The sequence below is a fragment of the Moschus berezovskii genome, chromosome 20 (assembly GCF_049115385.1).
Source record: "Moschus berezovskii isolate FMDL1 chromosome 20, NW_MosBer_1.0, whole genome shotgun sequence".
Taxonomy (NCBI): domain Eukaryota; kingdom Metazoa; phylum Chordata; class Mammalia; order Artiodactyla; family Moschidae; genus Moschus; species Moschus berezovskii.
This window is the reverse complement of record NC_142479.1, coordinates 21,222,079-21,242,392: the sequence shown is the minus strand read 5'-3', so window position 1 is coordinate 21,242,392 and position 20,314 is coordinate 21,222,079. Positions and strand designations below refer to the sequence as shown.

Genomic DNA, 20,314 nt, shown 5'->3' with positions numbered 1-20,314 from the left:
CAGTGAGCAAAAGACAAAAGCTCTCTCCCCTCGGGGAGCTTTCATTCTAGTGGAAATAGATAACAAAATAAGTAAAATATAGAATACCTTCAGTTCAGTTCAGTCGCTCAGTCGTGTCCGACTCCGCGACCCCACACCTTAGATGGTCTTAAGTCCAGGGAGAAAAATAAAAAAGGGGAAGGAATGCAAAGGGAGCAGGGTTAATTTTTAAAATCTAGGCCAAGGAAGGCTTCATTGAGAGGATGACATTACAGGAAAGACGCTCAGTGGGTGAGGGGGTGATGCATGCAGATGCCTGGAGAGAAAGTGATTGAGGTGAGAAAACAGGACACTGCAAGCCCTTGAGGCAGAAGTGTGCCTGGTATGTCTGAGGCTCAGCACGAAGGCATGCGGTGAAATCCAGTGGGTAAGAGGGCAGAGCAGGAGGTGAAGACAGAGTTCGTGGGGGCCCAGTGGTATTGGACTGTCTAGGCTGTTGTCAGGATTTTTTTTTTCCACTCTGGATGAAATGGGAACCATGGGATGGTTTTGAGCAGAACTAGAGCCATGATCTGACTTAACTTTTAACAGGATCACTCATGCCACTGAGGTGAGACCAGATTACAGGGCGGCAAGGCTGGAGACAGAGCAACCAGCACAGAGGCTATTACCAGATTCCGGTGACAGTAATCGTAGCTTGGTTCAGGGAGGAGTCAAAGTGGTGAGAATTAGACAAAAGACAAAACCAACAGGTTTTCTTTTTCTTTCTTTATTTGGAATAAGAGAATTAGTAGTACTACTTTAGTAAACTGAAAGGGAAAATGCAAAACCTATAACCCATTCAAGAATCAGAGACTCTTACTGTAGTAAATGAATCGATTTGATAAAAAGATTAACTTAGTGTATTTGGTGCCAGTATTAGGAAGACTCCATCCACCCTAGTGGATCATAACATTGTACAACACAGCCTTCCCATCTATAGATTTCCATAAAACAGGTCCACCACAGCCACGGTTACTCCCCTGGTGTTCAAAAACACAAGATCCCAAGTGCCCATCAGATGGCAGCATTCCAATCAATCCAGATCCCTGTTAGCATTCCTTAACAAGTGATCAAAACCATCACAACCTTCCCACCAGCTATTTCCCATGCCCAAAGCATCCTTACTCTGCGGTATGAATGGATCTTCCTCCATAGGGATTTTCTTCCACTCTAACAGTAAAGTTCTAAATGGCAAAATATTATTAGGAGAAAAGGTTAACTCCTGGAACCATCACTTCTATAGACCCTCAGGGCCAACAGGTCTTCTAATGGATTGATCACGGAGGGATCAGTTAAGAATAGTTAAGAATGACACCGATATTTCTCGCCTGAGCGGTTAAAAGAACAGAATTGCCATTTACTGAGGGGAGGCCTTACAAATGGCTGTGAAAAGAAGAGAAGCGAAAAGCAAAGGAGAAAAGGAAAGATATAAGCATCTGAATGCAGAGTTCCAAAGAATAGCAAGGAGAAATAAGAAAGCCTTCCTCAGCGATCAATGCAAAGAAATAGAGGAAAACAACAGAAAAACAAGAGATCTCTTCAGGAAAATTAGAGATATCAAGGGAACATTTCATGCAACTGGGCTCGATAAAGGACAGAAATGGTATGGACCTAACAGAAGCAGAAGATATTAAGAAGAGGTGGCAAGAATACACAGAAGAACTGTACAAAAATGATCTTCGCAACCAAGATAATCACGATGGCGTGATCACTCACCTGGAGCCAGACATCTTGGAATGTGAAGTCAAGTGGGCCTTAGAGAGCATTACTACGAACAAAGCTAGTGGAGGTGATGGAATTCCAATTGAGCTATTTCAAATCCTGAAAGATGATGCTGTGAAAGTGCTGCACTCAATATGCCAGCAAATTTGGGAGACTCAGCAGTGGCCACAGGACTGGAAAAGGTCAGTCTTCATTCCAATCCCAAAGAATGGCAATGCCAAAGAATGCTCAAACTACCGTACAATTGCACTCATCTCACACGCTAGTAAAGTCATGCTCAAAATTCTCCAAGCCAGGCTTCAGCAATATGTAAACCGTGAACTTCCAGATGTTCAAGCAGGTTTTAGAAAAGGCAGAGGCACCAGAGATCAAATTGCCAATGTCCGCTGGATCATGGAGAAAGCAAGAGAGTTCCAGAAAAACATCTATTTCTGCTTCATTGACTATGCCAAAGCTTTTGACTGTGTGGATCACAATAAATTGTGGAACATTCTGAAAGAGATGGGAATACCAGACCACCTGACCTGCCTCTTGAGAAACCTGTATGCAAGTCAGGAAGCTACAGTTAGAACTGGACATGGAACAACAGACTGGTTCCAAATAGGAAAAGGAGTCCGTCAAGGTTGTATATTGTCACCCTGCTTATTTAACTTATATGCAGAGTACATCATGAGGAACGCTGCGCTGGAAGAAGCACAAGCTGGAATCAAGATTGCCGGGAGAAATATCAATAACCTCAGATATGCAGATGACACTACCCTTATGGCAGAAAGTGAAGAGGAACTCAAAAGCCTCTTGATGAAAGTGAAAGAGGAGAGTGAAAAGGTTGGCTTGAAGCTCAACATTCAGAAAACAAAGATCATGGCATCTGGTCCCATCACTTCATGGGAAATAGATGGGGACACAGTGGAAACAGTGTCAGACTTTATTTTTTTGGGCTCCAAAATCACTGCGGATGCTGATTGCAGCCATGAAATTAAAAGACGCTTACTCCTTGGAAGGAAAGTTATGACCAACCTAGATAGCATATTAAAAAGCAGAGACATTACTTTGCCAACCAAGGTCCGTCTAGTCAAGGCTATGGTTTTTCCCGTGGTCATGTATGGATGTGAGAGTTGGACTGTGAAGAAAGCTGATCGCTGAAGAATTGCTGGAGAAGACTCTTGAGAGTCCCTTGGACTGCAAGGAGATCCAACCAGTCCATTCTAGAGGAGATCAGTCCTGGGTGTTCATTGGAAGGACTGATGCTGAAGCTGAAACTGCAATACTTTGGCCACCTCATGAGACGAGTTGACTCACTGGAAAAGACTCTGATGCTGGGAGGGATTGGGGGCGGGAGGAGACGGGGACGACAGAGAATGAGATGGCTGGATGGCATCACCAACTCGATGGACATGAGTTTGAGTGAACTCCGGGAGTTGGTGATGGACAGGGAGGCCTGGCGTGCTGTGATTCATGGGGTCACGGAGAGTCAGACACGACTGAGTGACTGAACTGAACTGAGGGGAGGAGGACTGGGGAAGGACAAGTGTGTGGTTGAGGTGATTCATGGGATTAGGGGTGTGGGGCTTGTGAAGTTGGACGTACCTATTAGATATTCAAGATGCCATGTCAAGGCAGGGCAGTTGGGAGAAAAGTTCCTCTCCTGGGTCATCAAGGGAAGCAAAGGTAATAGTGTGCATGGGGGAATGGGATGAAATGCTTACGGGGCCGTGGAAGGACTCCAAGCGAACAGACTCCCCGGGCGGTCCAGTGCTCATGTGATCTAACTGCATGACGGGGACCTGAGCACAGGCCAGGGTCCAGGGGTGCGAGGAGAGGAGCCCTGGCCCCATTCTGGCCCACCGTTCTCCCCAGGACCCCCTTCAGCAGCGAACAGCCTGGGCCATCAGCCAGCTGGCCACCAGGAGTTACCGGGCCGGCTGCCGGGGTGCCCGGAATGAGTGGCCAGACTCCGGGAGCAGCTGCAGCTCCGCCCCGGTGTGTGCCATCTGCCTGGAGGAGTTCTCCGAGGGCCAGGTGAGGCCAGGCTGGCGAGGGAGGTGGGTGAGGCTTGTGTGGGTGTCCGGCCTGCATCTGGGTCCTGTGCATCCTGCATGGGCAACCCTGAGCTTTGGTCATTTTCCTGGTCTTCCAGGGAAAGAGAACTTCTGTTTGTTGAGTGTGTACCACATGCTAAGCTCTGCAGCGGGTGCTCCAGAGGCATCGTCTGTCACCCTCTTGACAGTGAGGGGTGGGGGTGGATTTGTTTTTTGGCCTCATTTTACAGCAGAAAACTGTTCAGAAAACTTGCCCAAGGTCATATGCAGTGACAAAAGTCTAGATTTTCTGGATACCAAAGCCCATACTTTTTCTGTTGTGCTAGGAGGTCTTTGAAAGCAGGTGTTGGCAATAAAGGAGAGGCCAAGAACTTCTCTGGTGGTCCAGTGGTTAAGAAACCTCCTGCCAATGCAGGGGACATGGATTCAATCCCTAGCCTGGGAAGATTCCACATGCCACGGGTTCAACTAAGCCCGCTCCACAGCTTCTAAAGCTTGTGTGCCCTAAGGGCTTGTGCTCTGCAACAAGAGAAGCCACTGCAAGAAGCCCGTGCATCGCAACAGGGGAGTAGCCCCTGCTTGCCACGGCTAAGAAGGCCCGAAAGCAGCAACAAAGACCTTGTGCAGCCCAAAACAGACAAATAAATTTTAAAAAGGGGAGGGCCGAGGGAGTCAGGGATGCCCTGCTTCCTAGCCACTGCTGTGGCCGCCATCAACTTTGGCTCTGACGCTTCGTTTTCTCCAGGAGCTCCGGGTCATTTCCTGCCTCCATGAGTTCCATCGCACCTGTGTGGATCCCTGGCTGCATCAGCATCGCACTTGCCCCCTCTGCATGTTCAACATCGTAGGTAGGAGGTGGGCCAAGGGCTCCCCTGCGTGCAGGCAGATGGACAGAGAAGGGGCTTCCCTCTGGACAAATGTTTTGCCTTGAAGTGGAACAGAAGGCAGGACTGCCTCAGTCGTTCTCTAAGCTAAGCCCTTGGCACTTCCGTCGTGGTCCAGGAGTTAAAAATCTACCTTGTAATGCAGGGCATGTGGGTTTGATCCCTGGTCAGGGAACTAAGATCCTACACGCTTCAGGGCAACTAAGAAACATAAACCCAAGCACTGCAATGATGATCCAGTGCAGCCAAAACAACAACAGCAGTTAATAAAACTTTAAAAAATAGAAGCTGTGCACCGGTTGAGGGTACCTCCCCTGAGCTGGGCAGACAGCTTTTCTGTGTATTTTCATGACAGCTTTGTTGATTCTAAATCAGGCTGATGGGTATATTTACTACTACACTTTTCTGGAAATAAAGTATCCTATTCTAACAAAACCAGGATATTATGACCATATTCTAAAAGATGAAAGGGAAGTATCTGGAGGAAAGAGAGCCTTTTTCTCATTCACCCAAAGGTGCAGTGTGGGCTCGCGGTGGCCCTGGGTGAAAGTCCCCAAAGGACTGTTGATGGGAGGAGCCTTACTCAGCGGAACCCCCCAGGGGACTGCTGATGGAAAGGGGCAAGGGTGTCCCGGGGCGCAGGCAGGTTAGGAGCATCCTGGGTGCTCCTGACTCTGATGGAGCTTGTGGGCGACTGCAGGCCGAAGATGTGCAATAGAGCCTCACTTTGCTGAACGCACCCTCCTTCGGCCAGTGGAGTCAAACAGCTATGCTCTTGGTTCTTTATTCCAGAGGGAGATTCGCTTTCGCAGTCCCTGGGACCCTCTCGAGCTTACCAGGAACCAGGCCGGAGGCTCCACCTCATTCGCCAGCACCCCGGCCACGCGCACTACCACTTGCCTGCCGCCTACCTGCTGGGCCCTTCCCGGAGCACGGTGGCTCGGCCCACGCGGCCCGGCCCCTTCCTCCCGTCCCAGGAGCCAGGCGTGGGCGCACGGCACCACCGCCAACCCAGAACCGCACACCCCCGGGCTCCGGGCGAGCCCCAGCGCCTGGCGGTGGCCCCGCGCCCCTACGTGCCGGGCTGGGGGCTGAGCCACCTCCGCTGCACCTCCCAGCACCCTGCCACCTGCCTCGCGCCACCTCGCCGGACCAGGCCCCACGACAGCAGCGGGTCCGGAGAGAGCTACCGCACAGAACGCAGCGGCTACCTGGCGGACGGGCCAGCCAGCGACTCCAGTTCGGGGCCCTGCCACGGCTCTTCAAGCGACTCGGTGGTCAACTGCACAGACGTCAGCCTGCAGGGCATCCACGGCAGCAGCTCCACCTTCCGCAGCTCCCTGAGCAGTGACTTCGACCCCCTGGTCTACTGCAGCCCCGAAGGGGAGCCCCCAGGGAAGGCGGCTCAGCCTAGCATGGCCTCCCGGCCCCGTTCTCTGGACTCAGTGGTGCCCGCTGGGGAAACGCAGGTTTCCAGCCACGTCCACTACCACCGCCACCGCCACCACCACTACAGAAGACGTTTCCAGTGGCGCGGCAGGAAGGCTGAGCCCGAGGCTGGAGGCCCCCTGTCCAGGCCTGCCGTTCCCCGGACACAGCTCCAGCCAGAGCCGCCTTCGCCCGGTCTGCACGCAACCAGGTGCAGCCCAACAGCCCTCTCAGGGCAGCCCCCCGCCCCGCAGCGACCCCGGGCCCTCACCGAGCCAGCCCCCAGGCCACCTGATGCCTCCAGCCCCAGCCCAGTGGCCAGCAGCCTCTTCCCCTTGCAAAAATCCAGCCTCTCTGTCCGACACCCACAGAGAAGACGGCGAGGGGGACCCTCGGAGCCCACACCAGCCTCTCGATCCCAGGACTTGACTACCCACCCAACTTGCCAGATTTTCCCCCATTATGGCCCAAGCCTGGCACACCCTTGGTCTCCAGAGGCCCACCCACTGATCTTCAGACATCCAGGCCTGGAGAGGAGGCTGCTACCAGAAGACCCAGGCCCTACACACCCAAGTTCCCAGCCAGTGTGGTTGTGTCTGACTCCATGCCAGCCCCTCGGACCACACCCATTGGGGGAGGGGCCTTCCGCATGGAGTTCTGGCACCCCGGAGGGCAGGCCATGCCCTTATCCACACTGCCAGGGGCTGCCAGCCCAGCCTGGTGAGTTCTCAGGGGAAGTGGGTCTGGTGGGGAGAGGAGACTAGAGCTGGATATGGCAGAATGGGTGGAGTCATCCAAGGGGCTGATGGAAGCTGAGAACGGCCCCACGGGGTGACATTTAAAATACTGGACAACTGGCATAGGGTGGGATGCTGGCTTGAATGGTCTGGCTCTGCCAGGTGTTAATCCTTCAGTTGCCAGATTGTAGGGAATTCTAGGTGAGGTCCAAGTGTGCTTGAGACACCGGAAAGCACTTGGGGTGGTTTGCGGCAGCAACTCAAACACAAGTGTTTCTTTTGCTCGTTTGTTTTAATAATTTATCTATTTTGGCTGCACTGGGACTCTGTTGCTGCATGTGGGCTCTCTTGACTTGCTGCAAGCAGGGGCTGCTCTTCATTGCCATGCGGACTGCTCTCGTTGTGGAGCACCGGCTTAGCTGCCCCATGGCATGTGGGATCTTCCCAGACGAGGGATCGAACCTGTGTTCTAAACCACTAGTCCACCAGGGAAGTCCAAACACAAGTGTTTCAATATTTTAAAAATTGGTACAACTATAATGCATACAGCTCAGCATTAGTTGTAAATACAGAGGAAGCCAAGAAGAGTATGGCCAAATAGTTACTGAAAAACATAATTCCAGGACATATGAGATCTTATAGGAGACATAACTAGAGATAACCGTATTTCTGGGCTTCCCTGGTGGCTCAGATGGTAAAGAATCTGCCCGCATTGTGGGAGACCTGGATACAATCCCTGGGTTGGGAAGATCCCCTGGAGAAGGGAAGGGCAACCCACTCCAGTACTCTTGCCTGGAGATTCCATCGACAGAGGAGCCTGGTGGGCTACAGTCCATGGGGTTGCGAAGAATCAGACATGACTAACTCACACACACACACACACACACACCCATATTTCTGGGCTACATGAGAAGAGTTATGTGAATGATGGGGGGAAAGTGGAGAGAGATCACAGGTGGTTCCCAGGAGCCCTTTTTTCCTTTCCCCTGGGTTAAAGGAACTAAAGGAACTAGGGCTTCCCGTCTGTGCACCTTTGTTGATAAGACCAACATTACTCTCTTGGGGACCCCATGCATCCCCGTTACTGTATTGTAGCCAACGGTGAGAATGTAGATCCTCAACTTTAACTTGGTGTTTATTTGCTCAAATCCTCCCCTTTCTCTTCCCCGTCCCCCAACTCCAGTTCTTCTCCTATTGTGTGGATGACAGTCTTCTTTGCCATTGCTAGGAGGATGCCTCTGCCCCTAAAGGGGCCCGGAAAGTCCTGAACTATAAGGCTTCAGGGTCCAGGAATTCCACAGGCAGGACCTGGGGGCTGCTGTCATCCGTTCATTCATTCCTTCCTCCCATTTCTCTTTCTGCATTATACGCATGCTATGTGCTAGGTCCCAGACTCTCAGGACATGGACTTGTCAACCAGGAGACCCAGGTCTGTGCAAACTGTTATCATATAGAAAAGAATTGTTCGCATAGGCCATGTGACATCGACTTTGACCATGTGTTTGATGGCTCCATGTGGATCCTGTCACGCGTACACTTTCGCTGCTGCCACTGCCAGACCCACCACCTCCTCTCTCTCCCAAACTCATAACTGGTTTCAGTGCCTCTCTTTCTCCCTGCCCTTCAAATCCAGCCCACCCCCAGGGTCTGTTAACCATATCTCCGCCAGCTTTACCGTATTCTTTTCCTGTACTGCTGGTCCCTGCCCATGTCTTAGGTGCAGCCTAAAGATCGAGGTGGGGACCTCCTGGGTCCTTCCTTCCCTCTCACAGGGCCATGGAGAACAGCCACGGAGCATCAGTGTCCTGTCCTGTCGAGCCATGCAGTACAGTGACCCTGCTCCCCTCCCCGCCCTTCTGCGGCCAGCGGCCTCCTCAAATAAACTGTCCAGAAATCTTCAAGGGTTCTGTTTTGTTCAGGGTAAAGAAAAATCCAACCTGGTTTGACCTTCAAGGCTCTAGTACCAGCTAGCCCCCATCTGCCTTCCCAACCTTATTTTTCACTCTTCGCTTTTCCTTCCCCTGCTCCAAGCTTTAGCCAAACTAGGTAAACACTCCCTGCAGTTTCTGCAGCCCAGAATATTCTGCTGCCTTCCTATTCCCATAGATGGAATTCTTCGCTATTCCTGCAGGACCAGCTTGTGTATCTCCACTTTCAGGAAGCCCTTCCTGATGCTCCACTTAAGACATGGTCTCTTTCCTCCCTTGATTCATCTCTTATAATCCCAGTCTGGCCCCACTGGCATAATTGCAGCTTACTAAATGCACACCTCTCCTACAAGGTTGCCAGGGCCCTGCTTAGTCTTTTTGTCTTCTCTTTGGCAAGGCCAGATCCACTAGTGCTTAATAAATATTCATTGGGTGAATGAATGAATAGTAAGTGTTGGTAACACACTGGTTGCTATATCTGTATCTTACTCTGGATTTGTTTTTCTCTCCCGTGTCCCAACAGGAGTCCCTCTCAGCTTTCAATCTAATCACCCCTTTTGGACCCATTCCCTGCGCTTGCCTCTCTCTTACGGGTAGAACAAGCAAGAGGCTGGCCTGACCCTCAGTGACCTCTCTCCTGCCCTCTCTCTAAACCCAGGCACAGAAGAGGAGCTGGAGGAGCTGTGTGAACAGGCCGTGTGAGATGTTCAGTCCTGGCTCCAACCAAGAGTGCTCGCCAGATGACTCGGGGCCCTAACTGGCACAGAGCCCTGCTCCTCAGAAAAGAAAGGACTTCGGAAAACAACCCCCCCTTTTTCTGCCATATCCCTAGAACCACTGGCAGAGGATGGTGATGGTGGGTGGCAGGTGTCCTCTCCTGCCTCCAGCTCCAGACCTTGTCAGCAGAACCATCTGTGTCCAGCCAGGCAACCAGCTCCCACTGGTGTGGGTGGGCTCCCCTGCAGGCTGCGCTTTTCTGAGAGCAGGAAGCTAGGCATGGGTAGACAGGTGTGGTAAAGGTGGTGCTCTTTCCCCAGCCTGAGCACTTCTCCTTCATCCCAGGTCTCATGTTCATTCCAGCAAATGGGTTCAGCTGAATGAATGAACCCTGCTCACCTCCTTCCTGAAGACAGTCTTGCACACCAGCTTTGGCTTCCCCTCAGTAAGGCTGCTGCATCAATGGCAACCCTGGTTCTTATCGTTTTTCTTCTTTGCAAAAAGATGACGGGCTTTGCAGCTTCACCAGGCAGGGCCTGCCCTGGTGCACAAGAAGGAGTTTCCCTCTTTGTTTGTACTTGTCAGCTCCTCTATATTCAGTCAGAGGAGAAGCCAGGGTGTGCAGTCCCTGACATGGTGCAGCACCTTGAGGAACCTGGGTCGAAGCCTCTGATCTTCAGGCTCCCTTGTCATTCCAGCAGCCCCAGTCCCTCTGGGGGAGAGTGGTGGGGGTAGGGGGAAGGGACTAACTCTTCCTTGGAGATCGCTTAGCTGAAAATCCCAAAGGAAGTGGAAGAAGAGGATTTCTGCTGGACTTTATTTAGGAAGAGGGAGGAAGGGATAAAGGTAGAAAAGGCTGAATTACAGCTGAACAAGGAATTTTTCTCTGGGTACTTCCTCTCAGAGCAGGGAGAGGGAATGGGGGAACAAAGGAGAAGCAGTTTGGGGCCCTTGAGATTAGATGGCCCAGAGGCCCAGCTTCCCAGTATAAGCCACGCAGGTCAGATACACACAGTGTGGAGTGGGGTCAGAGAAGGAAGTCTGGCCTGGGGCAGCTGGCCCCAAGTGGGCAAGAACTGAGGGGCCGCCTCGGGGTGCCGTTCGCCCCAGGGCAGCTGGACCATCGCTGGCCCCCTCAGGCGTGATCCCATTTGGAATGTGAATGCGGGAACAGAGTGGGCACGGCACCCACCCGGGGACCCTCTTCCCTCACCCAGGCGCCCACGTGGGTATTTATAGCTGAACAGGCAGAAGGACGCTTGAATCAGGCACTATGGTGAGAAATGTATTTATTTGCTAATATATTTATCTATAAACCTGATCTGGTCTCGTGGTTTTCTTCTGTCATGACGGTCACTCAGGGTAACAACTTCAGCTTCTACATGGGCAAAAATATGCCTGCTATCAGAGGCTGGGCTCTGATTTATGAAAGGGCAGAGTAGCGTGGTGGGCTCGGCAACAAGACCTGGCCGGCAGGCCCCTAAAAGCACTGTTTAGTGAGACAGGGAGAGAGAGTGACTGGATTCTCCTTGTGGTTCACTTTGTCATTTGTACTAACACTACCACTGTATGTTTACATCACACTCTGTAATGCTCAGGGACTTTCTTTGTGATCCTGCAAAACACTGTTGCCTCGCTTTTCCACCCATGAAACGGGCCCACTTCACAGAGTTGTTGGAGAGCTCCCCGAGACAAACAGGGTGAAGTGTGTTTCAAAGTAGAGAGGATGCAGTGATAAAGAACATCCTAACCCCTGTCTCAGCGCCCATCTGAACACAACATCCCCAGGCACAGACCGGCCTTGAAGAACCTCCGTTTCAATTCAGCAGGCCTGGTTGGGAAGATACAACAGCGGGGCCTGAAACCATCTATATCCCACAGTTCCAGTTTAGATAAACACAGATGAACGTTCTCTGCCTACTCGTGGGACTGCCGTGAAGCTCAAGGGAGCTGGTGCTACGTGGGTATGGAGAATTCCATAGGGCCTGCAGGGGCTTATCCTCTTCTCAGCGTTTTCCCTTCTTGCTTCTTCGGGAAAGGTTTGGTAGAGGTGGGGGTTGTCTGGTGCCATTTTTGAACCAGACAGCAAGACATTTGTAAATGTTCCTATAGGGTGCAAAATAAAAAGGACACGATCTCCTACAGACCATCTGAAGCAGAGGAACTGGATCTAAACGCTAAAAGCTGCACAAAGCGTAAATTACCAGTTGGAACGAGGAAACTTACATAAAGAGTTCTTAGAAATAACTAAATACGCTTTTTTTTTCGGAAGTCGGCTCACAAAACAGCATTCTTGTGGACGAAAAGGGAAACAAACCCTATCACTCGCTGGCAGGAAACCCAATCACTTGCTGTTAGGAAACTCGATCACTCGCAGGTAGGAAACCCAATCACGCTCTGGCCTTTAGCAAACCCAATCACTCGCCGGTAGGAAGCCCAATCACGCTCTCGCTGGTAGGAAGGAGGGGGGCGGTCCCTGGACTGCTCATCTCCGCTGAGATAATCCAGAGGGAGACAGTGGACTCTGGCTCTCCACTCTTAAGACAGGAAGACAAAAAACACCTCTGCTGTCATTCGGGACGCTCCAGGGGACCAGCGATCCAGGTCAGACCTTCCGGCCCGCGGCGGGCTCCCGCGCAGGCGCCAACCGAGCCGCCCCGCCCCTCGGGCCCCGCCCACACGATCGACGGCGGCGCAGTCTCGCCTCCGCGCCGGCCCAGGTGCCTCTCGGCTGGCCCCGCCTCCTGGCGGGAGAAACCATATCAAAGGCGGGGGGCGGGGCGGGGCCGCCGCGCCGGAAGGGGAAGTCCGAGGCAGAGGATGTGCAGGCATTCTGGGTAATTTTTACTATTTATCCGCAGGGAGAGGCGATTGTGGCTCATTCCTTCGCTGTTCTTCTTTGCGAGAGAATGGCTCTGGAGACGGTGCCGAAGGATCTGCGGCATCTGCGGGCGTGTCTGCTGTGTTCGCTGGTCAAGGTGACTGTCGGGGACTTGGTTGTACGGGCTGACGGGAGACCAAGCTGGGGGAAAGAGGGCGGGATAGATCTGGGGGAACAGTGAAAAAGAAAGTCGGATCCAGGATCCGGGGGGGTGGCAGAGTGTGGGAAGGAGCAGGAGGCCATCGTTTACTTCAGCAGGGACACTGCTAGGTTGTGCTGTGGGCAGGGGCCTCTCACATGCCTTTGCAACTTCAGCTTTGAGCAGAGGCATAACTGTAACAAGAAAAGGGGTGTGAGAGTGGAACTTAGGAAAGGGGCTGTAGGAATGGTGGATGGGGACATGACGAGACAGCCAACACAGGGAGCTTTGTGCTTCACCAGGTAGAAGTATGGAAAAGTGTTTTTTCTTTTGGCTCAGCTTTCTCCTTTTTTTTTTTTTCCTCTCCCAAGACTATAGACCAGTTTGAATATGATGGCTGTGACAATTGTGATTCATACCTTCAGATGAAGGGTAACCGAGAGATGGTATATGACTGCACCAGCTCTTCTTTTGATGGGTAAGCCCTTTGGATTGCTACATTCATTCTTTATATTACCCCCACACCACAAAGTAAATTTGGACAGGTTGTTGAGACTCTAGTATGAGTCGGTCTCAGTTATTTTGAGACACACTGGTGGTGTGCCGTCCAGTGCATTTTGAACATACTGGGTTAAAGGAACTGTATTACTGAAGTTAATTTACTTTTTGTCGTTGCTACTTTAACGTGGCTATAGAAACTTTAAAAATGAATTGTATGGCTTTCATTATATTTCCACTAGACAGTTCTTCACTAGACTATCAGGGAATTTCTGGTAGGGATTATATTTATCTCGTGCACCAATAACCTGGCATAGGGCCTTAATACATGTTTATTAAATGCAGGAGGATCTTTTTTGAAAATGAAGGGTAAATTTTGGCCCCAAAGCTGATACTTTTAGATATGTCTAAGAGGACCTATGAGAAAAGTTTTCACTTAGTGAGATTATCCAGTGGGGTCAGGGGAATGAGGGAAACCTGAATTGGATGGGTCTCAGTTTTCTTTCCCCAAGGGAGGAGCCAGGAGGCAGTATTCTTTGGGGGTTAAGGAGGTACTATTAAGTTTCTTTTGGTCTCTAGGGCAATGAAGGGTTTATACATGAACTGGGCCCAAACCAGTGCTTGCTAAAACTGCTTCAAGGTGGGCCTGCTTCATTCTTCTATGTTTTCCTTTAAGGAAGAGCAGAGGATTGGGCAGGAAAGAGGTTTCATGGAAGCTTGACTTTGCGCATGTGTACACATGCAGGTACACGCTCAGATACTCCAGTTCTTTCCTTCGTTTGTTAGCACATCTTCTCATCTCTCCTCCTCCCAGCCCCTGGCAGCCACCATTTAACTTTCCTGGGAACTTGACTACTCTCAGTTCAGTTCAGTTCAGTCGCTCAGTCGTGTCCGACTTTTTGCGACCCCATGAATCACAGCACGCCAGGCCTCCCTGTCCATCACCAACTCCCGGAGTTCACTCAAACTCATGTCCATCGAGTCGGTGATGCCATCCAGCCATCTCATTCTCTGTCGTCCCTGTCTCCTCCCACCTCCAGTCCCTCCTAGCATCAGACTCTTTTCCAGTGAGTCAACTCATTGCACGAGGTGGCCAAAGTATTGGAGTTTCAGCTTTAGCATCAGTCCTTCCAATGAACACCCAGGATTGATCTCCTTTAGAATGACTACTCTAGGTACCTCATATAAGCGGAATTGTACAACATTTGTCCTTTTGTGATGCACTTATTTCACGTAGCATGATGTTTTCAAGGTTTATCCATGTTGTAGCATGTGTCAGAATTTCCTTTTTAAGTGTAATGATATCCCTTTTCATGTGTATTCCAAATTTTAATTATCTGTGCATCTATTTGTGTCTACCTTTTGGCTGTTAGGAATAATGCTGCCATGAATGTGGGTTTACAGATACCTGTTTGAGTTCCTGCTTTCTTTCACTTCTTTGGGGATCTGTATCCAGAAGTAGAATTGCTGTATTATTCTGTGTTGAACATTTTGAGAAGCTGCCATACTGTTTCTGTAGTAGCATAATTTTACATTGCCACCAGCAGAGTACAAGGGTTCCAGTTTCGCCACATCTTTGTCAGCACTTGTTGCTTTGTTTTTGTTTTGTTTTTGGTAATAGGTATCCTATTGGGTGTGATGTGGTTATCTTATTGTGGTTTTGATTTGCATTTCCTTAATGATTAGTGAGGTTGGGCATCTTTTCATATCTTTATTGGCCATTTGTATATCTTCTTTGGTAAAATGTCTCTTCATGTTTTTTGCCCATTTTTTAATCAGGGTTTTGGTCTTTTGTTATTGAGTTGTAGGAATTTTTTATGTAATTTGGTGCATATTAGGATTTGAAGAGTAAGTATTAGAGGAGGGCTTGATGAAGTCAGCCAGAAGTGGAGGAGATAGCACATGAATCAGGCTCTTAATAAAGGAAAGAAGTATAGGAATTTTGAGGAGGCCAAGATGAGAAAAAGGAAGAAAAAGCATTCTAAACAAAGGGATTGATTTGAGCAAAGGAATGGAGTGGGTAAAGCAGGGTATGTTTGGAGAGTGGTGGGATTCTGATTAGATTAAATCATCAGATTGGATTAAAGGCACTGTGAGGCTGGAAGGATAGATTTTGAAGGACAGAAGGATAGAGGAAAATACACATTTGGTTATGAGAACAGCCTATGTACATGCCTACCCCAGATTGGTCTGCCAGGCCAAAGTGGGCCTTACCCTACTTGCCACCTCTAGAGGTGAGGTCAGTTCCACCTGAAGCATGTGACTGCGAATGTAGGATTTGGATGGGGAGGGAGACTTCCTAAGTAAGAATCCAAGATTGTTAGCAAGAGAAGGAGGAGTGGATACTGAGGAGGCAGTCAACAAACGTCAGTGCTCAGTGCAGGCCTGTTACAGGAGGCAGTCAGTAAATATCTGATTGAATGGGGGGATGACGGGAATGACCTCTGTGGCTTCTGAAAGCACCTGAAGCTTACCTGTCGTGCTCAGTAGCAGGCTTCTGGCCCTTTCTGTGACCTGTGCTCTGGGTTTACAGCTACCCTGGGAAGAATGATAGGATAGTAGGGAGAGCTAATGTTTATTTAGCATCTGCTCTGTGCTAGGGCTCACCCTTTTGATTTCATCTTAAGTTCTGAGGGAGCTCTTCACATGCAAGTCAGGCTGGACAGCTCAGCAGAGGCAGAGCTTGATTAAATCTAACTTGTTTCTACTAAGGGGACCCACTGTTTAGACTCAGCCTCCCCTTTGCCCTGGGCCCCAGCCTTCAGTGGCCATGCTGGTTGTAATCAGCCGTCTACCTCGAAAGCTGTCCCACTCCCTGGGGCATCAGTCTTTTCAGGGGGCGAGTGATGACTGACCGGTGACTGGGGGTGGGGGACGTAAGCCCAAGGACTCTCAGTACTAGCTCTGAGTCAGTCCCTTCCCAGCACTAGAACTCTGTGCAGAGATTTCCTTGCTTTCTAGTAGAAACTCAGTTCTTGGCTTTTCCTGAGGTTTCCTTTCCTAGAACAGCTGTGCTGGCTGGGGACAGGGTAAAGGTGGGAGTGGGCCGGGGCCGGGGTGGGCAGTGCCCTCAGTCTCACTTCCTCTAGTGGAGGCGGCTCAGGCTGACTCTTTGTTTCTTTTCCTTCCCTAGAATCATCGCGATGATGAGTCCAGAGGACAGCTGGGTCTCCAAGTGGCAGCGAGTCAGTAAGTGTCTCCCTTGGTCTTTATCCTGGCCTCGATGTATTGTCTGGGCTGGGTGGGAGGAGTCTTCAGTCAACGGGTAAGTGGCCCCAGAGTGAGAAAGATGGGGTGGGAGGAAAGCCACGAAAAGTGTCCTGTGCCCTGTCACTTAAAGCCTGTAGCCAAAAGAAGCAATTGCTGTTCTCTTAGAGTTGCAGCATTTCTTTCATTTTTAGCTTAAGATTGTGTGCTGTCTTTTGTCGTAACTCACTCTTAACCGCAGTCTCTTTTTTCTTTCAGGTAACTTTAAGCCAGGCGTGTATGCAGTGTCCGTCACTGGTCGCCTGCCCCAAGGTAGTAATAATTATAGTAACAGCCCATGTTCATTTATTGTGCCAGGCTCTATGGACGTTTCTCATGTGAATTAATGCCAGTGCTCACGACTCTGTGAGGGAACCAAAGCTTCAGAGAGGTTAAATAACTTGTCCAAGGTCACCCAGTTAGTATGGAGCCAGAATTTCCACCCAGGCATCCTGGCTCCAGAGCCCTGGCTTCTGACAGCTACGGTGTGTCTCCCGTTGTCTTCCCGTTCTTACTAAGTCATTGACAAGCATGTGCCTGGGTCCTCAGGGGAGTGACACTCTAGCCACACAGTTCTCCTGATGAGCAGTCCAGAAATTCCAGTTTGCCTAGAGTGTACCACCCCCTCCCCTCACCACGTGGGAGCCAGGTGACCCTTCTTGTCTTCTGGACCCTTCTCCCCTCACAGAGCTGTTTCTCTTCCCACTGCAGGAATTGTACGGGAGCTGAAGAGTCGAGGCGTGGCCTACAAGTCCAGAGACACGGCCATAAAGACCTAGGAAGGCGCACGGCTGCCAGCATCTTGCCTCCTTGTCTCTGCCACCGCTTGTTTTCTGTCGTGGAGCTAAACGGGCAGAACTTCAAACACGTCCTGCCCTCCGATACTAAGACTCAGCCAACTGTCAGCAGATCAGCCCAGTGTGTCCTTGGGCCATTTTTATCCTCTTTGGACTACTGTGGGGGGTGGGTAAGAGACTGAATTCAGTGGAGAGTAGGATGCTAGTTTTCCTACCTACAGCCCAGGGCTGCACCATTGCTCATAGGCAGGACTGTGGGTCAGATGCCAGTAAACATGAACCCCTAGAAATGTTCTTAAGCCCACAACAGAAGCCTTCCCTCCCTGTTTCCCTTAGCTGGGCGCAGTAAGAACGCACTGCCCAGTAGGCATCTTCCCAGAGCAGCAGAGCCCTTCTGCTCTTCGTGATCCATCTCTGAGCCTCCAGGGTTGTAGCCTTTTGAATGTGCTTCCTTGGGTCTCAGAAGGTCTGCTGTCCTGAGTCTAGGCAACCGTGTCAGCCTGGTACTCCTGGTGTCTGTGGTTGCCGCCTTCTGCCCTCTAGACCTGGCACAGCAGATATCCCTTAAAATCCTGAGGGTAAGTAATACTTGTGCAAGTATTATTTTCCCATGACCATGTTTAATACCTTTTTTCTCTTCTTTGTTCAGTTCTTCCTAAACTTCAGGCCCACCAGTGGCTCCCTTGACCTCCCCCTGCCCACCTTCCCTACGTTCCCCCAATTGGAGACCCTCAGGTTACTGTTGGGTCCTGCTCTGGTTAGTTCTGGCCTCCCCGGGAGGTGGGCCTCTCCTTTCGTCTCTGGCCTAGTAGGGACTCCTGAGTCATGTCATGCTACTCACCAAGGTGAATTATTTGTTTTAGAATTAAATATTTATCATAAATTCTCATCTGTTTAAATTTCTGTCATAAATCCTGTAGTGTCCCCATTTTTGTCGTCATTGTTGTCATTTATTTGGCTCCTCCAGGTCTTAGCTGTGACAGGTGGGACCTAGTTCCCTGACCAGGGTTTGAACCCAGGCCCGCTGCATTGAGAGCGTGAAGTTGTAGCCACGGGACCACCAGGGAAGTCCCAGGGTCCTCATTTTTATTTCCCTAAGTTTCTTGCTCCCCATCTGTTCAGAACGAAAGTGATTACGTTTCATTTACTTCAGGACTTTTGTGATTATGAAAATAAAGTGATGTGAAAATTCTGTAACTTCAGTTTTATAAAAGGTAAAACATTCATTCTTTTATTAGCCATTCATAAATATATATACAACATGTGTGAAAGTCACTCAGTTGTGTCAACTCTGCAACTCCATGGACTGTAGCCTGCCAGGCCCCTCTGTCCATGGAATTCTCCAGGCGAGAATACTGGAGTGGGTAGCCTTTCCCTTCTCCGGGGGATCTTCCCAACCCAGGGATGAACCCAGGTCTGCATTGCAGGCAGATTCTTGACCGTCTGAGCTGTATACAGTCAGCCAAAACAGTGGGGAAGTACTGTGTGAGGACTGGCACGCAGGCCAAGCTCTGATTCCGGAGCCGAGGCGCCTGCACTGGGGCTGTGTGTCTCTCAGCCACCTGGTGTTGCTCGTGAGTCAGTGTCTGTTACCTGTGACCTGGAGTGTGTGGGGAGGCAGGGAGATGCTGCCTCGCCTGTGACCCTCCGCATCCTTTGTGCTTTCACAGGCCCAGGGAAGGAAGCTGGGTGCATCCAGCCTGCTCACGCAGCCCCTCCCAGGTCCTCCTCAAACTGGAGCTGTTTTCTCTGATGCCTTCAAGCTCAGGGAGTGTTCCGTTAACTCCAGTCCCAACTGAGTTTTTCAAGGACTTCCCCAGCCCAGCAAGCTGACCAAGCTGCAGGGGTAGTGGTTTCTGCTCTTCAGTTTCAGTCTGAAAGGGGCCTTGGGAAGCAGCCCCACCAGGCCGGAGCTGACGCGTCCTGCAGGGAAGAAGCGGGTTTTACCAAGAGTGCCCAGGCCGTGCAGCCAACGCCCAACTTTCACTGGCGTTCTCAAAAAGTCCCTTGGAAATCCCCCAGCCGGCGTCCTGCGTGTCTGACCCGGACGCGGCTGCTCTGTGAGAATGGAAACAGTTGTGGGGAGGGGGGGCGAGGGGAGCTGTGCACAAATAACCGCACTCACGCTGCCTCAGCCCCACACCAGAGGGGCCCTAACTGTCAGCTCCGCAGGAAGCCAGAGACACGGGCGCCGGCGGTTGTGGGGGAGGGCTGGCCCGTCACGGTGACCGGATTTCACAGACTGGGGCGCCGGCAGCCTCTTCCTGGGAGCTGCCTCTGAATCCACCTTCTGGCTTTCTCTGGTCCTGGAACCCACTCAGCAGCCCAGACAGGCGAGAAGGCGCTGGAGTCCCGTCCCCTGTCAGGAACCTAACAAAGCTGGAATCCTGACCCAGGGGTGGAACCCGGGTCTCCTGCACTGCAGGCAATTTGGGCTTCCCTGCGGGCTCAGACGGTAAAGAATCTGCCTGCAGTGCAGGAGACCTGGCTTTGATCTCTGGGTCAGGAAGATGCCCTGGAGAAGGGAAAGGCTACCCACTCCATTATTCTTGCCTGGAGAATTCCATGGACAGAGGGGCCCGGCAGGCTACAGTTCATGGGGTCGCAAAGAGTGGGTCTTCCCAAAATGGAGGGATTGGCTGACGGAGCATGCAGCTTCCAGCCCAAAGCAGGGATAGGTAGCTGATAGAACAAGGGTCAGAACACTCTGGTCTTGGAGGGAGCAGTTTCCCTAAGAGTAGTGGGATGGACTGGTGAGGGCCTAAATTCAAATCGTCCGCTTCAGGTTTGGGTGCCGAGGCCTCACTACTCTGGCCTGGTTGTTACCTTCATATTCCCAACCTGTCCGTGACCTGCCATTTGGTCCTCAAGTCCCTTCCACGACACCTGGTTCATACATGTGTGTGTGTAAAAGAGTCAGGGAGAAAATGTTTAAGAACAGCTCAACATCTCACTCTGTCTGGCACCCTGGTTCATATTTAGAATCAGTCAAGTCTTTCATTTAAACAACATTTTAGGGACTTCCCTGCGGGGGCAGTGCTTAAGAATTCACCTGCCAATGAAGGGGACATGGGTTTGATCCCTGGTCCAGGAAAATCCCGCCGGCCTCGGGGCGACAAAGCACAAGTGCCACGACTGCTGAGGCCGGGCACCTTGAGCTGGGGCCACGACAGGAGCCGCCATAGTGAGAAGCCTGAGCGCCTCAACCAAGAGGAGCCCCCACTCACCACTGCTAGAGAAAGCTCGCACACAGCAACGAAGACCAACAACAGCCAAA

At 51.1% G+C, this 20,314-nt stretch overlaps 2 protein-coding genes across 4 annotated transcripts in view; both read left to right on the top strand.

Moving 5' to 3' along the window:
• RNF43 (ring finger protein 43) overlaps positions 1-11,281 on the top strand; it is a 69,343-nt gene extending 58,062 nt beyond the window's left edge. For all 3 annotated transcript variants that reach the window (XM_055399486.2, XM_055399478.2, XM_088828625.1), the window contains 4 exons: positions 3,601-3,762; positions 4,528-4,630; positions 5,459-6,814; positions 9,418-11,281. In XM_055399486.2, coding sequence (XP_055255461.2) covers positions 3,601-3,762; positions 4,528-4,630; positions 5,459-6,814; positions 9,418-9,461 — 1,665 coding nt within the window. In that variant the 3' untranslated portion in view covers positions 9,462-11,281. The remainder of the gene's footprint in view (positions 1-3,600; positions 3,763-4,527; positions 4,631-5,458; positions 6,815-9,417) is intronic.
• Positions 11,282-11,930: 649 nt separating this feature from the next.
• Positions 11,931-18,229, top strand: SUPT4H1 (SPT4 homolog, DSIF elongation factor subunit). Its single transcript, XM_055399500.2, has 6 exons — positions 11,931-12,080; positions 12,338-12,454; positions 12,868-12,974; positions 16,128-16,183; positions 16,460-16,513; positions 16,952-18,229. The coding sequence occupies exons 2-6, from the start codon at positions 12,386-12,388 to the stop codon at positions 17,017-17,019; spliced, it is 354 nt and encodes a 117-aa protein (XP_055255475.1). The 5' UTR covers positions 11,931-12,080; positions 12,338-12,385; the 3' UTR covers positions 17,020-18,229.
• The last annotated feature ends 2,085 nt before the right edge of the window (positions 18,230-20,314 follow it).